This window comes from Hyla sarda, chromosome 9 (genome assembly GCF_029499605.1).
Source record: "Hyla sarda isolate aHylSar1 chromosome 9, aHylSar1.hap1, whole genome shotgun sequence".
Classification (NCBI taxonomy): domain Eukaryota; kingdom Metazoa; phylum Chordata; class Amphibia; order Anura; family Hylidae; genus Hyla; species Hyla sarda.
Window position 1 is genome coordinate 36,455,820 of NC_079197.1, and position 24,255 is coordinate 36,480,074.

Sequence of the window (24,255 nt, forward strand, 5' to 3'; positions counted from 1 at the left end):
GAGAGCCCATCCCCGTTTAAACTCACAGCAGGAAACACATGGGCATATTGCTGCAGATTGTTACATATTTTGCTGCAGATTTTCAGCAGTTTAAGTCAATGATAAAATAAGCAGCTTAAACTCAAAGCTAAATATCAGTTGCGGAAGATACATAGCAAAATCCGCCAGTGAGGATGGACCATAAGGTTTCCTGAACACAGACTTTACATCCAAGCATGTATAACTGGAAGGAGATCCATAGTCTTTCACCTTTGCACTGCCACTACTCAATGTATGGTAATAGAAAGCTGAGCAGCTGTAAACAATAAAGAGGCTGTTGGGAGGGTGATACGCTATCAGTATGAGATAACAGTTTTAAAGGTCAGATAACCCCTTTAAAGGGGTACTCCAAAGGACAGGGGATAAGATGTCTGATCGCAGGAGTCCTGGCGCTGATGCACCCGGCGTTCGTTTAAAGCGAACCTGTCAGACCCCACAAGAAAAAACAAAAACTGTTATATATTGCTCAGTACCCCCTCCTGATCCTGTACATGTGATTTTTATGTCTATCACCCATATTTCACAAAAAAATAGCATATTATAGCTGCTCAATGTCTTTTCCATCTTGTCAAAGGGAGGGGGCGTGTTCATCTCTTGCCTGCACTGTGATGACTCCTCCCCCTCCCTCACTATGCCTACAGCTTTTGCAAAACTACAACTCTCAGCATGCCCAGATATCCTTTGACTGTCCAGGCATGCTTGGAGTTTTCATTTTGCAACAGCTGGAGGCACATATTTGGTAAAACTCTGTGTTGCTGCAGGCTGTGTTCCTCCTGCAGCCTTGTCAATCAGCCATCTCATGTCCATGACCCTTGGACACACTCATGCTGCTGTGGGACTTATCAGTGTCCCATGAGGTATGGGGACCCCTAGTGGTGGGATTTTCAAAGGCCGTGATTATTATTATTATTTTTTTTTAAAGAAGTATATTAGAAAAACTATTGTTTTGCCAAGATGTAAATCATGTAAAAAGTTTTTATATCTGACAGTGCCCATTTAAAGCGTTGAGTGCAGCTCAGGAAGTTTCATGACGTTACGCCCCCTCCCACAGACTTGCATTGAGGGGGCGTGGCCTTGACATCACGAACAGGGTATGGCCGTGATGTCACGAGCTCCGCCCCGCATCGCCTGTCATCCGACACGGAGCAAAGTTCGCTCTGTGCACCAGATGTCTGTGGTGCCGCAGCAGAGATCGTAGGGTTCCCCCGCGATCAGACATCTTATCCCCTATCCTTAGGGGATAGGATGTCTAGGGGCGGAGTACCCCTTTAATCTGTAGAATGGCTTCCGCTTTTCTTGAGGTTATTTATACACAATTCGGAAAGCATCAAGCATATGCAATCCAAATAATGTATTTCTGCTAGAAAGAATTGTAAACCTTTTGCTAAAACAGGTTCCATTTTATTTTAGTCATATTATGGTATAAACTAATATAAATTAACATATAAGGAAAGCTGCATCTATATACAATCCATCAGGGGATAGCAGTAATATGGCAGTGTTCCCCGTTCAGTCTATGTCGAGGTCGCTGTCATCGCTATAGCACCGGATGGAGGGATTACAAACAGAAGAGCGCAGAAGATCCTTTTCTGGTAACAAACTGCACTCGTGTAAAAAGGCTTCCAGGTCGACTGCAAAGAAATCGTCGCCAAGTTGATCCGTTATCCGAACAAAATTTCCGACCAACTCCCCTGACTTGTAGACCAGCAGCGCCGGCAGAGCATTCTTCGTGAATCTACTGCTGGTTCCTAGGAGGGAACTTTTTACTTTACAGAACTTCACCCCAGGGTACTCGGACGCCAGGCAGATCAGACTACCACTGGCAGCTTCCGCTCCCGGGATCTCGTCTTCATAGATCAGGATTATCACCACGGTATTCTTGTGTTCTTTATCTACAGAATCCAGAAACTCCTGCCCGCTCTGGATGTCGAACACCTGCTTGTATACCTGCGACTGGCACAGCTGCTGCTTCATCTCCTCAATTCTCTGTTTCCTGTATTGCTCTAAGAAGTCTTCATCATCATCCTGGTTCAGCATATTGTAATCCTGCAAAGTCATCTTAAAAACAAAGAACATCAAGAAGATTTCACGCTTATCCGATTCCTATTATCTCAGTGCACGGACCTGTGTTTCCCAACCAGAGCGCCTCCAGCTGTTGCAAAACTACAACTCCCAGCATGCCCGGACAGCCGAAGGCTGTCCGGGCATGCTGGGAGTTGTAGTTTTGCAACAGCTGGAGGCGCCCATGTTGGGAAATACTGACACGGACTGAGAACCAATAAAAACACTACAGACACTAAGCAGCACAGGTGTAAAATACAGAATAATAATAATAAGGGGATGTACATTTAGAGAAAATACAAAAAAAGCTTAATTAATAATACATCAATAATATGTAAAAAAAAATAAAAAATGGAGGACTTCCACCCAGATGGGGGAAAAAAAAACAGCAAAACATGGATGACCCCTGAGGTCACAAGAGGAGCTGATAAAACACAATATGCCTCAAAAATATTAAAAATTACAAGGCTAGAGTAAATCTACGTCCCAGAGGACTATGAGGCACAATAATCACCAAAAAGATACAAGCATACTTCTTCAGAAAATGCTCCAAGATGGCCTGAGGGGACACCACCCCAACGCTGCGTTTCGGGATCTAAGCCTTTGTCAAGGTCTTAGATCCTAAAACCCCTTGACAAAGGCTTAGATCCCGAAACGCAGCGTTGGGGTGGTGTCCCCTCAGGCCATCTTGGAGCATTTTCAGACTAAGTATGCTTGTATCTTTTTGGGGATTATTGTGCCTCGTAGTCCTCTGGGACATATGTTTACTCTAGCCTTGTAATTTTTTATATTTTCGGTGCATATTGTGTCTTATCAGCTCCTCTTGTGACCTGAGGGGGTCATCCATGTTTTGCTGTTTTTATCTCCATCTGGGTGGTAGTCCTCCATGTTTTTTTTTTCTACATATTATTGATGTATTATTACGGTAATAAAGCTTTTTTGTATTTTCTCTAAATGGCTCCAAATGTTTGTGTAGTATCGTATGGACTGAGAACCAGTAAACCGCTGTAACATCTGTGTGTTAACCTGGCAGCATGAGTTTTCTCCAGCGCCCCCACAGGGAAAGTGTAGGATTACACCATTGCCACTAAAAGGAGAGGAAGAGACAGCAGAGGAAGGCTTTGCCGAAACACGTCCTGTTTCCCTGTGTACAATAAATGCAAATTGGCTTGCAACTTGGTGAGTGCTGGGACTTTTTGTTCTATATACTTGACTTTTCCACGTGCACCACCCACTACAGAAGTGCCGACTTTTTCTCTTAGTAAAGTAAAGGGGTGGCCCAGGTGTCCTATCACTGGAACCCCCTGATATCTCCTGAACAGGACCCGGCTCTCTGAGAGGAGTGTGTGCTGCAGAAGGCACACGCTGCATTTATTCTCTATAGGACCAGAGTGCTGATCACTTCGGCGCACCCATAGACATTAATGGATCACATGCCATTTGCAGCATTTGCTCCTTTCACAGTGCCGGGTCCTGCTCAGGAGATTGCGGGATGTTTCAGCAGTCGGATGCTCGGTGATAAGGTGCAAGTTATTTTTTTCTGGACCACACATTTAATCAAGCTGTGAGTACTTACACCCCTTTTGCTATATATTTAGTCCAACCAATTCACTTGAAAAGTCACAAAGAGGGCTAAATGTAATACTGCTGCTTGCACTAAATGTCTTACATGATCTGCCACAGGATTTCAATATGAACAAATAGGTAGTGGGGGGGGCTCAATCTATGTGATACATAATATGGGTGCTCTACAAGTGTGCAAAAACACTGTAATCCAAAAGAAGCAAACAGACTGCACACTATATTAGAGAGCACACCAATAATTTATAAGTATTCCATAATTTTATTAAGTACAAAAAAGAGAAAAGCACACAAATGCACTATTTTGTACATGTATTTTGTACATGTATCACATTTGTGTGCTTTTCTCTTTTTTTGTACTTAATAAAATTATGGAATACTTATAAATTATTGGTGTGCTCTCTAATATAGTGTGCGGTCTGTTTGCTTGTTTTGGATTACAGGATTTCAATATGGTGACAAAAACCTGTCTTAGGGTGCGTTCACACTGCCGTCTATCCCCGTTCCTCCTCCCCCCACCCCCCCGTTTTGGTTAAGTTGTTGCTGCTTGTAAACGGATTACAAACGGTTGTAAAATAATTCCAATGCAGGTGCTGCGGGGGGCCCTCCGCTATAAGACATTTTAGCCCCTATCCTCTGGATAGGGGATAAAAGCTTAGATCCCGGAATACCCCTTTAAGTACCAGGGCACCAGGACATACATTTGCATCCATTGTCCTTAAAAAGTAGCTGTCACCAAATAAACTGTTCTAAACTACCTCAGGCTATGTTCCCTAACTACTCCTAACACTCCTCCAGTCCTTAAAAAAAATGTCAGAGCCTAAAAAAGCTGTGTACCATACCTTACTTCTTGCTCACATAGTGCAATTTCCAACAGGAGAAAGTGGGCGTTTCCCAGCAGGCATGACATCACTGAAGCCTGCTGGGGACCACTTTTGCCCTCACATGGTTGCAGTGCTGTCATGAATAGAAGACCTCAGGCTCTGTGCATATTTCAGACTGTGTTGCTATCAGTGAGGCTCTCCTGCAGGTTTCAGTCTGTGCAGCGTTCTGTGAGAATCTGTGGAGCTTTCACCTTCTTTGCAGCTGTCAATCAAGCTCAGGGCAGCCAGAAGAACTTCCTGAGTTTGGACTCCTGCCAGGCTGGGAGGAGACCAAACTCACTGTATTAATTGTGGCAGGGAACAGAACAGAGTCACCTAGGGGCCCGTTTTTTATTACATTTTAAACATATTTCTGTAGATAATTTTAAAAGCAAGTGAATGGGAAAGTGTCTGCTAATTAAACAAGGAACACTATATTAAATGTTTTATTTGGTGACAGGTACTCTTTAAGGGATTAAAAAGGGTTATCCAGACCTACAAAAGTGATGGCCAACTAACAGCACAGTGAAGCAAAAACAAGCAGTGGTCCTGCATGGTCAGTGATTCAATACACAAGCCCATCATGGAAGTGCAGGAGTCCAACAGTGAGAGTACATTATTGAAAGAAGTACCAGCCACAGCAACGACAGCTGATCACCGTCTTCTGCAGGAAAAGAGGTCAGCCAAAGCAAAGAGGAGCCTTAAAATGTAGAATTCAATGACCAAGCAAAGGGAACTGCTCTGCTTGGTCATTTAATTCTACTGTTTAAGGCTGCTTGTTTGCTCTGTCCAATGCAGCAGCCTCCTATTGTCAATGGGATTCTGCTGCACTATGTACACTGCTAAATTTTCCCCTGCAGAATTAAAATTCTGGACTGATTCTGGTGGCGCTTGTGAAATATCTGAGCAGATATTCCATAGTATGAATGGGCCCTTATAGTCCAATAAATACTTGAAAGTAAAAAAAACAATCACCTGTACCGCTTTTACCTTGCCATTTAACTTTTCTTCAAGTTCCTTCTGCTTTTGTTTATCTTTCTCTTCATCCAAGTGAGATTTACAAGTCATAGACAACCTCTTCACCAGCTGCTCCAGTTCCCTCTTCTGCTCATCGGTCTGCTCCGTCTCCAGCTGCTTATAGCGCCTCCAGTCATTTATGACGCCTTTTGGACCTAAGAAAACGACAAGCAGTTTTGAGTGGACCATTATTCTGACACAACGGGATGAAAAGTACTTTGTGGGATTCTAGAATAGTCTGGAGAGCTGTATCTCACGCCTCTGATCTACTGCACGTTACTGTAGGACCAAGAAGGCTCAAGGTCGACTTTCTCCCTACTCAGGGTGCTCTCATGTAGGCGTCATGCTCTTTTTTCCATGTAGTGAAGGATTTCATAATAAATGGTTCCTACACTACAAGAAATGTGATAACAATTAGAAAAAGAAATTTTGAAATTTTCAGGCAGAGATTTTAATCATACTGGAACGAATGAACATCTGCACACACCAACATAGACTGACTTGGTCTGATGGAGAATCTAAATCTATGTATATTAAAAGAGTGTAATCCTAGAACTTATATTTGTTATATGTCCTTAGGTCTGAGGAAGGGGAACCCTGAACCCCCCGAAACACGTTACTGTTTGGATCAATAAAACAGCTTGATGATTTGTGCTAAAAAGAAACATTTTTCTACCAGGAAGGTATCTGTTCCAAAAATACATTCTAAATATTGAGCTCCCCTCTATGCCACATGGGACTACACTGACCACACTAGGGATGTCCCAATACTGGTATCGATATCAATACTGGACATTTGCACGAATACTTGTACAAGTGTCCCCAATACCTAATCAGATACTCGCAGTAGGGACCCTGCCAGCAGGTATCATGGAGGTGCCGAACTATGCAGTGCACCCAGCAGCTGAGCGCGCGTCGTAGCTGGGACCTGTTGCTAATGCCGAACATCCCTGATCCCGGTGATGTCCAGCATTAACTCTATAGATGCCGCGATAACTGCCAGCTGGCTCAGGGATGCTTATCGGGATCACCGCAGTGAAATCGCGGTGTCCCAGTCAGCTGTGAGGACGGCCGGAGGTCCCTTACTGTGCCATCCAATTGTCGCTCCTTCACTGCCAGCCATCCATGGCAGGCAGTAGTAAAGGAGCGCCGATAACACTGATCAATGCTATACTATGGCTAAAAAAAAATGTGTAAAAAAAAAAAAAAAGTGAATTAACCCCTTTTAAATAAAAACTTATACATATATATAAGCCCTTTCTCTAATAAAAGAAAAAAAAAAAAAAAAACACCTCTTTTTCCCCATGTAAAAAAAATTGGTAATTGGTATTGGTATGGGCGAGTACTTAAAAAAAAAAATATCGGTACTTGGTCTTAAAAAAATGGTATCGGGACATCCCTTGACCACACTGCAATATTAAATGCTCACCTCTTTTCTCCAATGAAAAATGTAAAAGTGGCAGCATCCAGAGATTTCTCCAGGACTCACAAGAAATGCTATAGATTTCTAGTCTTAGTCAGAACCCTACAACAGCTCATTCTCAGTATCTAAACTAGCTGTCAGAGCTTCCTTTTACTGAGGTGCCAAAGTAGCCATACACAATGCTCATTCAGCCCCTAGCAGCGGCTCATCTTCCATGAGAGCAAAAGGATTCAGTAGTGGAAATTCAACATGCCCGATTCTTCTTGCCCCCAACTTCATCTCTCTGGGGAGCTTCAAGATGTTCCCTTTCACAATAAATGGTTGGGTGGCCCCCGCCAAACTCAGCAGCTTCATCTTACACGAGCTATTCCATATTTAAAGGGGTCACGCCCCCTCCCGTAGACTTGCATTGAGGGGGCGGAGCGTGACATCATGAGGGGGCGGGGTTATGATGTCACAAGCTCCCAGGGACGGCTCCAGCGTACGGAAGTTTGTTCCAAATGCTGAGCAGTGGAGTACCCCTTTGTCAGTATAAGGGCATGTGCCCGGGGGGGCCTAACTTAAAGCAGTCTGCTCATGAATACTAGTTATCCCCTATCCTCAGGAGAGCTGATAACTCTCTAATCACAGGGGTCTGACTACTGGGACACCAACACCTACCCCCTGCCACAATCTCCAGAATGGGGAACAAAGTTTCCCCTGAGACACTGAATACAATTTATCCCCTATCTTTATTATAGAGAGTAACTATCAGATCCCAATGTTGAGTGTCTTGTTAGAATGGAGTAGTCGGTCGCACCTAAGCATCCCCCTCTATATGAGCTGAACACTGTACATAGCTATCGGGTCCCTGTACTTCAGATTGTAGGATCTTCCATGTGGATAGGGGACAACTTGTCTTTAGGGGTAAACATAACCCTCCCAATAGATTCAATGAGAACGTCAAGGCAGAACCACATGGATTGAAGCCTCGTCACCAAGTGGACTTTCATGCGCAAAATCAGCAAAGTTTTTGCCTTAAAAACCACATGATTAGTGGCCATGTGAATATGCCCAATGCATATGTAGAACCTGTAATCTTTACAGTCCTCTGCTACTGAAAATACTGTATTTTGTGACGTGTGAGCCCTTAGTAATTCAATAAGGTATTTTGTTAGGGGCCACAGACACAGACTGCTATGAGCCCATTTACTTAAAGGGGTACTCCGGTGGAATTTTTATTTTTTTTTTCTAAATGAACTGGTACCAGAAAGTTAAACAGATTTATTAATTACTTTTATTTAAAAAACCTTCATCCTTTCAGTACAGTGGTCCCTCAACATACGATGGTAATTCGTTCCAAACGACCCATCGTTTGTCGAATCCATCGTATGTTGAGGGATCCGTGCAATGTAAAGTATAGGAAGTTATACTCACCTGTCCCCGCCGCTCTGGACCGCGTCCTCACCGCTCCCGATGCTGTCCCAGGGGCTCCCGATGCTGTCCAGCTGCTCCGGTGTCTTCTTCGGGATCCTCCGGCTTCTTCTGTATCTTCTCCGGTGTCCAGGCCTCGCTTTCTGGTGAAGTTATTACGCTGCTGCGCCGGCACGGCGTGCGTAGTGACGTAATTACGACGCCGGAAAGCGAGGCCCAGACCCTGGAGAAGATGCAGAAAATGCCGGAGGATCTCGAAGTGGACCCGGAGCAGCGGGAATAGGTAAGCGAACCTGTCCCGGATGCTTAAACTGCTACCCGACAGCAGCTTAAGCATTTTGAGCTGTCGGATAGCAGTTAATGCGATGGCTCCGACATATAAAAGCATTGCATGTCGGAGGGTTACTGTACTTATTAGCAGCTGTATGCTTTTCTTTTTAAATTTCTTTTTTGTCTTGTCCACAGTGCTCTCTGCTGACACTTCTGTCCGTGTCAGGAACTGTCCAGAACAGGATAGTTTTGCTATGGGGATTTTCTCCTGCTCTGGACAGTTCCTGGTATGGCATCAGGTGTCAGCAGAGAGCACTGTGGACAAGACAAAAAAGAAATTCTAAAAGAAAACAATTTCCTCTGTGGCATACAGCTACTAATAAGTACTGGAAGGGTAAAGATTTTTTAATAGAAGTAATTTACAAATCTGTTTAACTTTGAGGCACCAGTTGATTTAAAACAATGTTTTCCACCAAAGTAAACGCCATGTTCACACAGTGGGGTCTTTCCTTATGGCTATACAGCTGAACACATGCTGTATTGTATAGCTGCCCTCCCCCAGAATTATTACTTCTAGCAGAGAATAGGCCATTTCATGGGTTGCTTACTACACATAGTACAGCTTTTAAAAGGTTGTGCAGGCATGTTGAAATTGAAAGGGGTACTCCGGGGAAAAACTTTTTTTTTTTTTTTTTTTTTATCAACTGGTGCCAGATCATTAGAACATATTTGTAAATTACTTCTATTTAAAAATCTTAACCCTTCCAGTACTTATCAGCTGCTGTATGCTCCACAGGAAGTTATTTTTTTTCTTTCTGTCTGACCACAGTGCTCTCTGCTGACACCTCTGTCTGTCTCAGGAATTGTCAAGAGCAGGAGAGGTTTGCTATGGGGATTTGCTTCTGCTCTGGACAGTCCCTGAGACAGACAAAGGTGTCAGCAGAGAGCACTGTGGACAGACAGAAAAGAAATTCAAAAAGAAAAGAACTGGAAGGATTAAGATTTTGAAATTGAAGTAATTTACAAATATGTTTAACTTTCTGGCACCAGTTGATTTAAAAAAAAAAAAAATTTGTTTTTCACCGGAGTACCCCTTTAACGTGTTTGATCCCTTTGTTCTCAGAGGATATGTTACCACCAGAGATGTCCGACAGAAGCTTATTCCTCTCTCTGTATTCAGAACGCATGCACGCTCAGTAGGGAGGTTAGGAAAGATTACTGACAGTGGATGTATATGGCCAAAATAAGCCCTTGAGCAGTCATTCCCAACCAAGGAGCCTCAAGTTGTTGCAAAACTACAACTCCCAGCTGGGAGTTATAGTTTTCCAACAGCTGGAGGCACCCTGGTTGGAAAACACTGTCCCAGAGAATGTCTTTTAAACTGGTATAAAGCTGCATCATAATGAAGTAATGACAGCTTCTTATGAACTTTACCAATAATTGGAATAATAACATATTTTTACTTAATAGTATTGGGCACTGCAGGAAACCATTCAGCCATGTACGTTCCAAATGGACCATCGTTTGTTGAAACCATCGTATGTTGAGGGATCCGTGCAATGTAAAGTATAGGACAGTGGTCTACAACCTGCGGACCTCCAGATGTTGCAAAACTAAAACACCCTGCATGCCCGGACAGCCAACGGCTGTCCGGGCATGCTGGGAGTTGTAGTTTTGCAACATCTGGAGGTCCGCAGGTTGAAGACCACTGGTATTGGAGGTTATACTCACGTGTCCCCGCCGTTCCGGACCGTCACCGCTTGTCACCGCTGCCCTGGATGTCGCCTTCCATCACTGTCGCCACGTCCCCGGGGTGTCCCCGACGCTCCGGCAAGTCCTCTGCTTCCCCGGCATCCTCGCTCTCCGTCGCTATGCACGCTGCTCCTATTGCATGATGGGACGGCGTGCGCAGCGACGTGATGACGACGATGCAGGGGATCCCAAAGAGGATGCGCCGGAGCCCCAAGGACAGGTAAGTGATCGTCAGCGGACCACACGGGGCACCGTAAATGGCTATCCGGTGGCAGCTGAAGCAGTCTGCGCTGCAGGATAGCCGTTTATGCGATGGCCCCGACATACAAAAGCATCGTATGTTGATGCTGCCTTCAACATGCGATGGCCTCTGAGAGGCCATCGTATGTTGAAATGATTGTATGTCGGGGCCATCGTAGGTCGGGGGGGGGGGGGGTGGGGTAATGTAGTTACCTGTGTTCACTGCACTTCCTTCCTTGGCCCCATCAGACTCTCTGGCCTCGCTCTGTCGTATTTTCCGGTCCTGGTCGCTGTCCTCATCATCGCTGCTGCTGCTATAGTAGTACTGACCCTTCTCCCCCAACAGCTTATCGTCTAGGGTTGTCATTCTGTCCTCAGCATATATGGCGAGGATGAGGAATCCGCAGACTGGAATAAGAAAAAAAAAACCAAACATCTATTTAACAACACAGAAGCACGCCGAACATTGCGGGATGAAATGACGCACATACATCCAACATGACAGACGGTGGACACGTGTAAGGACGCTGCTCTCAGGAGATTAGCATTCTACCAACCACTGAACAAATCCGGGCTCAATTACCATGGAGACTGAACAATGGCCCAGATGCTCAGATTCGTTGCCTTTAATATGAAAGAATATTTCTTAATCCATTATAGCCATCAGCTGCCCAAGATGATTAACAGAGCGGGCATCCACACTGGCACTGAAGGGAGTGACCAACTATCAGCTTTTGCAACAGCAGGAGGTACACAGTTTGGAGAATTAAAGAAGTATCAAGGACAAAAACGTATCCCCTATCCATAGGATAGAGGATAAGTTATAGTAGGGTTGGGCGGTATACCGGTTCATACCGAATACCGAAATTTTTGTCCTGCACGATATGAATTTTTCCCATACGGCAATACCGGTTTGGCCCCTCCCCCGGGAATGAATTATCAGCCCAGCGCTGCACTGTCCCCACATCGGGGAACTAATCATATGTGACCCACCAGCGCTGTTCTGCTCCCCCCCCCCCCAGCAAATTATGTTACCCGCCAGCGCTGTTCTGCTCTCCCCCCACCAAGTCATGTGACCCCCCCAGCGCTGTTCTGCTCTCCCCCCACCAAGTCATGTGACCCCCCCAGCGCTGTTCTGCTCCCCCCACCAAATCATGTTACCCGCCAGCGCTGTTCTGCTCTCCCCCCACCAAGTCATGTGACCCCCCCAGCGCTGTTCTGCTCCCCCCACCAAATCATGTTACCCGCCAGCGCTGTTCTGCTCTCCCCCCACCAAATCATGTGACCCCCCAGCGCTGTTCTGCTCTCCCCCCACCAAATCATGTGACCCGCCAGCGCTGTTCTGCTCCCCCCCCACCAAATCATGTTACCCGCCAGCGCTGTTCTGCTCCCCCCCCCACCAAATCATGTTACCCGCCAGCGCTGTTCTGCTCCCCCCCCCACCAAATCATGTTACCCGCCAGCGCTGTTCTGCTCCCCCCCAATTAATTATCAGCCCAGCGGGGTACTACTCACATATGTCACCCGCAAACAATGCCAACGGCTGTCCGGGCATGCTGGGAGTTGTAGTTTTGCAACAGCTGGAGGTCCGCAGGTTGGAGACCACTGCTGTACGCTGTATCCCTATGCCCGGGCTGCGAAAGATAAAGAAAATAAACTTTAACTTACCTACGTCGGTCTCACGCTGGGGACGGGAACGTCGGACAGCAGTCAGCCTAACACCGGCCGCAGTGATGTCCCACCCGCTGAGCCCACTGTCATGTAAGGAGCTCTGGCCGGCTTCTTACATGACAGTGCGTTTAACCTATCACTGGCCGGGGCGGGACATCGCTGCGCCCGGTGTTAGGCTGACGGCTGTCCAACGTTCCCGTCCCAAGGAACAGTGTGAGGCGGACGTAGGTAAGTTAAAGTTTATTTTCTTTATCTTTCGCAGCCCGGGCATAGGGATACAGCGTACAGCAGTGGTGTCAAACCTGCGGACCTCCAGCTGTTGCAAAACTACAACTTCCAGCATGCCCGGACAGCCGTTGGCTGTCCGGGCATGCTGGGAGTTGTTGTTTTGCAACATCTGGAGGTCTGCAGGTTGGAGAGCACTGGCGTACAGTATAAAGTTCCAGCGCCGGCGGCCGCAACAGAAGAGGAGGAGGGCAGTGCTTGCGGGTGACATATGTGAGTAGTACCCCGCTGGGCTGATAATTTGGGGGGGGGGGGGGGGGAGCAGAACAGCGCTGGTGGGTAACATGATTGGGTGGGGGGGGGAGCAGAACAGCACTGGCGGGTCACATGATTTGGTGGGGGGAGCAGAACAGCGCTGGCAGGTCACATGATTTGGTGGGGGGGGGAGCAGAACAGCGCTGGCGGGTCACATGATTTGGGGGGGGGGGTGGTGGTGAAAGAAATACTGTTATATACCGTGGAACCGCCATAAGTTACAAAAATACCGTGATCCACATATTTGGTCATACCGCCCAGCTCTAAGTTATAGATTGCGGGGGGGTCCGAGCACTGGCCCCCCCGATCTCCTGTATGTGGCCCCGGCTCTCTTCCACAGTGGCGGCAGTGCTCGGACCCCCCCAGCGATCTTAAACATATTAAGTTTTTCTCCATGATACTTCTCCTTTAAGATACTATGAAAAAAGGGATATCCCAAAAAGTTATCTACAGCAGTTGTCTTTAAACTGTGGCCCTCCAGATGTTGCAAAACTAAAACTCCCATCATGCCCATTTCACTTTTTTATTTATCGGTTCTTATTGGCGATGTCCTATATTTGGGACTATTAGCCTCAGTTACAGGAGACTGAAGCCCCATGACGCTCACTGCAGAGCTGATCTGGGATACCCACTGAAGGTCGTATACATAGCCCTCATTAAATGCTCAGTATACAGCCCTTCCCCCATGGCATATGCCTATGCACCTTACATGAATGGTTCTTCTCATGAGGTCAGAAGAATATTGCAGAGGAGGCCGCATTATGGAGGCCTCTGTCTCTTGTACTATCTCTACTAGAGAAGAATACGGAGGTAAACTATGGCCAGGAATGGATCCATGTACGCAGGATCATCGAGTGCGAACCTCAGGCACAGATCACACATCATAGGATACAGCACTATGGAGCATTCTGAATACCTGCTGTATATAGTAATGGGATTGTATGGATTAGCTCACATGTTAAAGGGGCACACCAGCACAAAAACATTTATCATGGGAACAGTAATAGATGATGACACTGTGGAGGTCCAGGGGCCCATCCATCACTAGGGCCCCCACTAGATCCAATAGAGCTGCATGACTGGTTAGGAAATACTGACCTATAGGAATAGGATCACACAGCAGCTGCAGCAGGCACTATACACATCACACAGCAGCTGCAGCAGGCACTATACACATCACACAGCTGCAGCAGGCACTATAGACATCACACAGCTACAGCAGCAGGCACTATACACATCACACAGCTACAGCAGCAGGCACAATACACATCACACAGCTACAGCAGCAGGCACTATACACATCACACAGCTACAGCAGCAGGCACTATACACATCACACAGCTACAGCAGGCACTATACACATCACACAGCAGCTGCAGGCACTATACACATCACACAGCTGCAGCAGGCACTATACACATCACACAGCAGCTGCAGCAGGCACTATACACATCACACAGCTGCAGCAGCAGGCACTATACACATCACACAGCTGCAGCAGCAGGCACTATACACATCACACAGCTGCAGCAGCAGGCACTATACACATCACACAGCTGCAGCAGCAGGCACTATACACATCACACAGCTGCAGCAGCAGGCACTATACACATCACACAGCTGCAGCAGCAGGCACTATACACATCACACAGCTGCAGCAGGCACAATACACATCACACAGCTGCAGCAGGCAGAATACACATCACACAGCTGCAGCAGGCAGAATACACATCACACAGCTGCAGCAGGCAGAATACACATCACACAGCAGCTGCAGCAGGCACTATACACATCACACAGCAGCAGCAGCAGACACTATACACATCACACAGCAGCAGCAGGCACAATACACATCACACAGCTGCAGCAGACACTATAGACATCACACAGCAGCTGCAGCAGGCACTATAGACATCACACAGCAGCTGCAGCAGGCACTATACACATCACACAGCAGCTGCAGCAGGCACTATACACATCACACAGCAGCTGCAGCAGGCACTATACACATCACACAGCAGCTGCAGCAGGCACAATACACATCACACAGCTACAGCAGCAGGCACTATACACATCACACAGCTGCAGCAGGCACTATACACATCACACAGCTGCAGCAGCAGGCACTATACACATCACACAGCTGCAGCAGCAGGCACTATACACATCACACAGCTGCAGCAGGCACTATACACATCACACAGCTGCAGCAGCAGGCACTATACACATCACACAGCTGCAGCAGGCACAATACACATCACACAGCTGCAGCAGGCAGAATACACATCACACAGCAGCTGCAGCAGGCACAATACACATCACACAGCAGCAGCAGCAGACACTATACACATCACACAGCAGCAGCAGGCACAATACACATCACACAGCTGCAGCAGACACTATAGACATCACACAGCAGCTGCAGCAGGCACTATAGACATCACACAGCAGCTGCAGCAGGCACTATACACATCACACAGCAGCTGCAGCAGGCACTATACACATCACACAGCAGCTGCAGCAGGCACTATACACATCACACAGCAGCTGCAGCAGGCACTATAGACATCACACAGCTGCAGCAGGCACTATAGACATCACACAGCTGCAGCAGGCACTATAGACATCACACAGCAGCTGCAGCAGGCACTATACACATCACACAGCTGCAGCAGGCACTATACACATCACACAGCAGCTGCAGCAGGCACAATACACATCACACAGCTGCAGCAGCAGGCACTATACACATCACACAGCTGCAGCAGGCACTATACACATCACACAGCTGCAGCAGCAGGCACTATACACATCACACAGCTGTAGCAGGCAGAATACACATCACACAGCAGCTGCAGCAGGCACTATAGACATCACACAGCTGCAGCAGGCACTATAGACATCACACAGCTGCAGCAGGCACTATACACATCACACAGCTGCAGCAGGCACAATACACATCACACAGCTGCAGCAGGCACTATACACATCACACAGCTGCAGCAGGCACTATAGACATCACACAGCAGCTGCAGCAGGCACTATACACATCACACAGCTGCAGCAGGCACAATACACATCACACAGCTGCAGCAGCAGGCACTATACACATCACACAGCTGCAGCAGCAGGCACTATACACATCACACAGCTGCAGCAGCAGGCACTATACACATCACACAGCTGCAGCAGCAGGCACTATACACATCACACAGCTGCAGCAGCAGGCACTATACACATCACAGCTGTAGCAGGCAGAATACACATCACACAGCAGCTGCAGCAGGCACTATACACATCACACAGCAGCTGCAGCAGGCACAATACACATCACACAGCTGCAGCAGGCACTATACACATCACACAGCAGCTGCAGCAGGCACAATACACATCACACAGCTGCAGCAGGCACAATACACGTCACACAGCTGCAGCAGGCACAATACACATCACACAGCAGCTGCAGCAGGCACTATACACATCACACAGCAGCAGGCACTATACACATCACACAGCAGCTGCAGCAGGCACAATACACATCACACAGCAGCAGCAGACACTATACACATCACACAGCAGCAGCAGCAGACACAATACACATCACACAGCTGCAGCAGGCACTATACACATCACACAGCTGCAGCAGGCACAATACACATCACACAGCTGCAGCAGGCACTATAGACATCACACAGCTGCAGCAGGCACTATACACATCACACAGCTGCAGCAGCAGCAGACACTATACACATCACACAGCTGCAGCAGGCACTATACACATCACACAGCTGCAGCAGGCACAATACACATCACACAGCTGCAGCAGCAGGCACAATACACATCACACAGCTGCAGCAGCAGGCACTATACACATCACACAGCTGCAGCAGCAGGCACTATACACATCATACAGCTGCAGCAGCAGGCACTATACACATCACACAGCTGCAGCAGCAGGCACTATACACATCACACAGCTGCAGCAGCAGGCACTATACACATCACACAGCAGCTGCAGCAGGCACAATACACATCACACAGCTGCAGCAGGCACTATACACATCACACAGCAGCAGCAGGCACTATACACATCACACAGCAGCAGCAGCAGGCACTATACACATCACACAGCAGCTGCAGCAGGCACTATACACATCACACAGCTGCAGCAGGCACAATACACATCACACAGCAGCAGACACTATACACATCACACAGCAGCAGCAGCAGACACAATACACATCACACAGCTGCAGCAGGCACTATACACATCACACAGCTGCAGCAGGCAGAATACACATCACACAGCTGCAGCAGGCAGAATACACATCACACAGCTGCAGCAGGCAGAATACACATCACACAGCTGCAGCAGGCACAATACACATCACACAGCTGCAGCAGACACTATACACATCACACAGCAGCAGCAGGCACTATACACATCACACAGCTGCAGCAGACACTATACACATCACACAGCAGCAGCAGGCACTATACACATCACACAGCAGCAGCAGACACTATACACATCACACAGCAGCAGCAGGCACTATACACATCACACAGCAGCAGCAGGCACTATACACATCACACAGCTGCAGCAGGCACAATACACATCACACAGCTGCAGCAGGCACAATACACATCACACAGCTGCAGCAGACACTATACACATCACACAGCAGCAGCAGCAGACACTATACACATCACACAGCAGCAGCAGACACTATACACATCACACAGCAGCAGCAGACACAATGCACATCAGAGCAGCAGCAGGCACTATACACGTCACACAATACAAATCACACAGCATCATCATCAATACACATCACACAGTTCTCGGTACATACATTATTACGATCACCTCCGCCGAGAACGGGAAGCAGATGTCTGGTGAGAAGAAAGACGAGGCTTATGGGAGGTCATGTGACCGGAATGAAAGCGGAGCAGACAACGAAAAGGAGGCTGTATAGGTGTCTGTGTGACGTAGAGGGCACGTGCTAGTCAGTGGTCATGTGACCAGTCTTTTTTTTTATTCTGATATGCAGTCCAGGGTGTACAGTGTGGATTATGGGGTGGAGGGGTGTGCGCCTACTGTTTTGTGTATGCTGCTCCTAGGCAGATCTGTGTCTCTATGGTTATGTTCTATCTATACCACCATAAGTGGAGTGGTCTCCAAAGTGTGGCCCTCCAGATGTTGCAAAACTGCAGCGGCTGTCCAGGCATGCTGAGTATTGTAGTTTTAGCTATTCATGTGCCAGTGAGGAATGTCTATAGCAGTGGTTCTTAACCTGGGTGCGATCAAACCCCAGGGGTTCGGTGAGTCAGTCCCTGGGGTTCGGCGGGGGAGGTCACAACAGGACAGGCAAACCAAGCAATTGTTTGGGGCCCCGAGCTGACCCGGGGCCCCAAACAGAGCCAGTGTTTGCCCGCCCTGTAGCAATGGGGCAATTCCCCCCCTCACTATTAACTCCCTGGGGCCCTGCGTTAAGTTTTAAAAAAATGTTGGGCCGCCGGGACATAGCGCACACCGGGACGTCACTGACGTGCACCCATGGAAATGAAGGCGCAGAGGACCGGAGGATAGAGAAGGAGGAAGACGCGCGCTGGCCAGCTTGGTAAGTGACCAGCAGCACGTCATCTTCGGTGCTCCGACCACTGCTCCCGAGACCTACTGCTATAGCCGGAGCGGTGGTCCGAGCACTGAAGTGGGCAGTACACAGGCATACCGCCTCCAGCCATACACTGTAAATGGCTGGAGGCTGTATGTCTGTGGGGGAACACTGCCTACATCAGTGGTCTTCAACCTGTGGACTTCCAGATGTTGCAGAGCTACAACTCCCAGCATGCCCGGACAGCCGTTGGCTGTCCGGGCATGCTGGGAGTTGTAGTTTTGCAACATCTGGAGGTCCGCAGGTTGAAGACCACTGGCCTACATAATGTGGCGGAACGCTGCCTGCCCAATGTGGGGGAACGCTGCCTGCCTAATGTGGGGGAATGCTGCCTGCCTAATGTGGGGGAACACTGCCTGCCTAATGTGGGGGAACGCTGCCTGCGCCTAAGTTGTGGGGGGAACACTGCCTGCGCCTAATGTATCTTCATGGTTTTGTTGATTTTGTGCACCTATATATAAATATATACTTAAATATATACCTCCTATGTTTTCAATTTGAAAAAAATTTATTTTATTTTTCCAATTAAGAGGAGTTCCGTGAATGCGCATATGAATCTGGTGGGGTTCAGTACCTCCAACAAGGTTAAGAACCACTGACCTAAAGATATGGAGGGAGATTTATCAAGGGATTTAAACAGCTTTTTTTTTTTTGCTTACAAAAGTCGCACAAAAAGTCACACGTGCGCCTAAGCAATATTTGTGCGACTTTTGTGGGTGAGCAAAAAATTCCAATCTGCCTTACCTAAGCAATTTTCAGTTTTTACTTTGCAGTGGTCCTGGATTTATCATTGCGAAAGTCGCACGTAAGCAAATAAAAGTTGCAAACCCCTTGCAAACTTGCCTATGACAGCATTTTCAAAAAGTCACACTTTTTGCACAGCTCTACTCCCCAGCACCCACTCAAATCCACCACCTGCCTGGCAAGGTGTTGGGACTGCAACTCCCAGCATGTCCTCCCTGTAAAAGCATACTGGGAGTTGTAGTCCTGCAATAGCTAGCGGGTGGGTGGTAGATGTGGGCGTGTGGTCAGGGAGTGAAGCTGTGCAAAAAGTCGCAAGTGAGACTTTTTGTGCAACTTTTTTTTTTACTTTCACATGCACCTTGGGACGAGCTGGTAGGAGATGTACAGGAGGGTGACAAGCTTGTGACCCGTCCACACATCTCACGCCCACACAACACTACTACAACTCCCGGCATGTCCTTACTGTAAGGACATGCTGGAAATTGTAGAAGAGATGATGCCGGCACATACGGAAATAAGCGTGGAAATAAACGCAGACAATACACTGGTAGGTATACTTGACAATGCGATCCAGTAGCGGTGGTGTTAGTAAGTTTTACCTTAGGTGATGAATTTAAAAAGTCATCTAAAAAGAACCACCTCAAAGTTGGGACTAACTGGCTATCTAATCAGACATTAAAAAGGCAACCACTCTTGTCGGTCTTGCCCCCATTGTAAACATATATACACAGATATTACTGTTAGTTTAGGTGGTATCGGTCACAGAACTTATTACTTGCAGATCCACATTCGTTGTATATGCTCTTCTGTGTCTGTGTGGCAGATTTTATGTGGGCAAGACTATCAGGCAGTTCCAGGTCCGCAGGGTGCATGTTAGCTCCATTCGGACCGGAACTGGGGCTCCCAGATTCATTGCCCACATGAATGAAACTCATGGAGGAGCCCATACCGATCTCAAATTCTTAGGACTAGAAAAGGTTCCCCCACTGCGTAATGGAGGTGATCGACATAGAATCCTCCTCCAGAGGGAAGCCCGATGGATTGCAAGATCAAATGCCACGGGCAATATCGGGTTGAATGACCGCAACGAATATAGGTCATTCCTGTGACCATAACATACTATGTTTATATTGTATGTCTAATGTTTATTTTGTATTCACTATGCTTGTATTCCACTTTGTCCCGCAATCCAGTCACATGATCTCTATCACTGTCACATGATCTAGTTGCGCATCAGATTGCTATGCGACTGCTGTACGCTGCCTCTATGAATTGAGTTCCGGCACACACAGTCTTCAGATCCGGCTAGAGTAAGTGCACAAGGCGCATGAAACAACTTGTTCTGTCACCGAATTGTGAGTAAAGACATCCTGCATGGTGAGTGCCGCCTTCTGTGTTCCTTTACTTTTGGAATGCTGGGAATTGTAGTTGTGGGGGGGGGTGATAGATGGGCGGGCGGATAACAAGCTTGTCACCCGCCTGTGCCTCATGACTACAACTCCCAGCATGTCCTTACTGTAAGGTCATGCTGGGAGTTGTGGTCATGCAGTGGGGGCAGGTGACAAGCTTGTCAACCACTTGCACATCTCCCATAGCCCTGCTGCATGACTACAACTCCCATTATGTCCTTGTAAGGGCATGCTGGGAGTTGTAGTCATGCGGTGCTGTGTGGTGTGGGCAGGAAATGTGTGGGTGGGTTACAATAAATGTACTAACTTATTTTCCTTGTTTTTTTTTTTTTTCCTTCTCATTTCAGATCCATGTATCCTGTGGACTAAGACGATGACCACTGTTTTTGTTTTTGTTTAACCCCTTAAGGACCCAGCCAATTTTCAGTGTAGGACTCGGCCATTTTTTGCACATCTGACCACTGTCACTTTAAACATTAATAGCTCTGGGATGCTTTTATCTTTCATTCTGATTCCGAGATTGTTTTTTCGTGACAAGTTCTACTTTATGTTAGTGGTAAAATTTTGTCGATACTTGCATCATTTCTTGGTGAAAAATTCCAAAATTTGATGAAAAAATTGAAAATTTAGATTTTTTTTTTTACTTTAAAGCTCTCTGCTTGTAAGGAAAATAGACATTCAAAATAAATTATATATTGATTCACATATACAACATGTCTACTTTATGTCTGCATCATAAAGTTGACATGCTTTTACTTTTGCACACAAGAAAAAGGGATACGCGCCCCTAGTGTAATATGTCAAACAATAATAATGAAATGATAAGCGGGTTTACACTCACCATGTGGGGTTGTGCTAAGAGCACAACACCTCAGTAGACATCTGGTTAAATGTGCTGCTTGGATCTGCAGCCATAGCTTATCCGGAATCAGCAATGCTAGTCCAGTGGAAAGATGCTCAAGATTAAACAAAATTTAAGCTCCTAGGCGCTGATCAAATGAAGTAGGTAGATGCCGACACAGAAATGTTGTCCAAAAACCGGATTTATTAGCACGAAACAACGCGTTTCCGGTCCGTAATGGACCTACCTGACGAAGAGTCCATTGCGGGCCAGAAACGCGTTGTTTCGTACTAATAAATCAGTTTTTTGGACAATATTTCTGTGTCCGCATCTACCTACCTCATTTGATCAGCGCCTGGAAGCTTAAATTTTGTTTAATCTTGAGCATGTTTTTACTTTTGGAAGACATCAGAGGGCTTCAAAGTTCAGCAGCAATTTTCCAATTTTTCACAGCATTTTCAAAATCAAAAATTTTCAGGGACCAGTTCAGTTTTGAAGTGGATTTGAAGGGCCTTCATATTAGAAATACCCCATAAATGACCCATTATAAAAACTGCACCCCTCAAAGTATCCAAAGTGATATTCAAAAGGTTTGTTAACCATTTAGGTGTTTCACAGGAATAGCAGTAAATTGAAGGAGAAAATTGATGAAGCCTCCATGGTGCCAGAACAGCAAAAAAATAAATAAATGGCATACTATTTTGGAAACTACACCCCTCAAGGAACATAACAAGGGGTACAGTGAGCCTTAACACCCCAAAGGTGTTTGATGACTTTTTGTTAAAGTTGGATGTGTAAATGAAATAAATAAAACATTTCACTAAAATGCAATTTCCCCCCCAAATTTTACATTTTCACAAGGGGTAATAGGAGAAAATTGCCCCCAAAATTTGTAACCCCATTTCTTCTGAGTATGGAAATACCCCATGTGTGGATGTCAAGTGCTCTGCTGGCGCACTACAATGCTCAGAAGAGGAGGAGCACCATTGAGCTTTTGGAGAGAAAATTTGTTTAGAATACAAGTCGGGGGCCTTGTGCGTTTACAAAGTCCCCTGTGCTGCCAGAACCGTGGACCCACCCCCACACATGTGACCCCATTTTTGAAACTACACCCCTCACAGAATTTAATAAGGGGTGCAGTGAGTATTTACACCCCACCGGCGTTTGACAGATCTTTGAAACAGTGGGCTGTGCAAATGAAAAATTAAATTTTTAATTTTCACGGACCACATTTCCAAAAAATCTGTCAGACACATGTGGGGTATAATTGCTCACTGTACCCCTTATTACATTACATGAGTGGTATAGTTTCTAAAATGGAGTCACATGTGGGGTGGGGTCCATTGTTCTGGCACCATGGGGGCTTTGTAAACACACGTGGCCTTCATTTCCGGACAAATTTTCTCTTCAAAAGCCCAATGGCGCTCCTTCTCTTCTGAGCATTGTAGTGCACTAGCAGAGCACTTTACATCCACATATGGGGTATTTCCATACTCAGAAGAAATGGCTTTACAAATTTTGGGGGGCTTTTGTCCTAAAATGAAAAATTTAGGGTAACACCAGCATTTTAGTGAATTTTTTTTCATTTTTCCATCCAAATTTGAAGAATTTTCATTAAACACCTGTGGGGTGTTAAGGCTCACTATACTCCTTGTTACGTTCCGTGAGGGGTGTAGTTTCCAAAATGGGGTCACATGTGGGTATTAATTTTTTTGCGTTTATGTCAGAACCACTGTAAAATCAGCCACTTCTGTGCAAATCACCAATTTAGGCCTCAAATGTACATAGTGCACTCTCACTCCTGAACCTTGTTGTGCGCCCGCAGAGCATTTTACGGCCACATATGGGGTATTTCCGTACTCAGGAGAAATTGCGTTACAAATTTTGGGGGTCTTTTTTTTCCCTTTTACCGCTTGTGAAAATAAACGGTATGGGGCAACACCAGCATGCTAGTTAAAAAATTTTTTTTTTACACTAACAGGCTGGTGTAGACCCCAACTTTTCCTTTTCATAAGGTGTAAAAGGAGAAAAAGCCCCCCAAAATTTGTAGTGCAATTTCTCCCAAGTACGGAAATACCCCATATGTGGCCCTAAACTGTTTCCTTGAAATACGACAGGGCTCCGAAGTGAGAGAGCGCTATGCACATTTGAGGACTAAATTAGGGATTGCATAGGGGTGGACATAGGGGTATTCTACGCCAGTGATTCCCAAACAGGGTGCCTCCAGCTGTTGCTAAACTCCCAGCATGCCTGGACAGTCAGTGGCTGTCCGGAAATGCTGGGAGTTATTGTTTTGCAACAGCTGGAGGCTCTGTTTTGGGAAACACTGCCGTACAATATGTTTTTCTTTATTTTTTTTATTTTTTGGGGGGGGGGGGACAGTGTATGGGGGTGTATATATTGTGTTTTACCCTTTATTATGTGTTAGTGTAGTGTTTTTAGGGTACATTCGCACTGGCAGAGGTTTACAGTGAGTTTCCCTCTAGGAGTTTGTGCTGCGGCAAGAAATTTCAAGCAGGAAACTTACTGTAAACCCGCCAGTGTGAATGTACCCTGTAAATTCACATGGGGGGGGGGGGGGGGCAGAACGGGGAAACGAAAGTTAAACCCCCCCTCCCCCGATCTGCAATTGGTCGTCGCTTCTAGATGACCAATAGCAGGGATAGGAGGGGTGACACCCCTGCCACCTCACTCCTATCCCTTCAGGGGGATC

The 24,255-nt window shown here is 46.6% G+C and overlaps 1 protein-coding gene across 4 annotated transcripts in view; it reads right to left on the reverse strand.

Moving 5' to 3' along the window:
* Nucleotides 1-1,418: 1,418 nt before the first annotated feature.
* PDCL (phosducin like) overlaps nt 1,419-24,255 on the reverse strand; it is a 30,339-nt gene continuing 7,502 nt past the window's right edge. For 2 of the 4 annotated variants that reach the window (XM_056537958.1, XM_056537957.1), the window contains exons 2-4: nt 10,873-11,067; nt 5,520-5,716; nt 1,419-2,097 (exon numbers count right to left, since the gene is read on the reverse strand). In XM_056537958.1, the coding sequence (XP_056393933.1) occupies nt 1,549-2,097; nt 5,520-5,716; nt 10,873-11,026 (900 nt within the window). In that variant the 5' untranslated portion in view covers nt 11,027-11,067 and the 3' untranslated portion in view covers nt 1,419-1,548. Of the gene's footprint in view, nt 2,098-5,519; nt 5,717-10,872; nt 11,068-17,726; nt 17,881-24,255 lie in introns of those variants that run through there. The other 2 variants (XM_056537956.1, XM_056537955.1) reach the window with 2 other exon arrangements.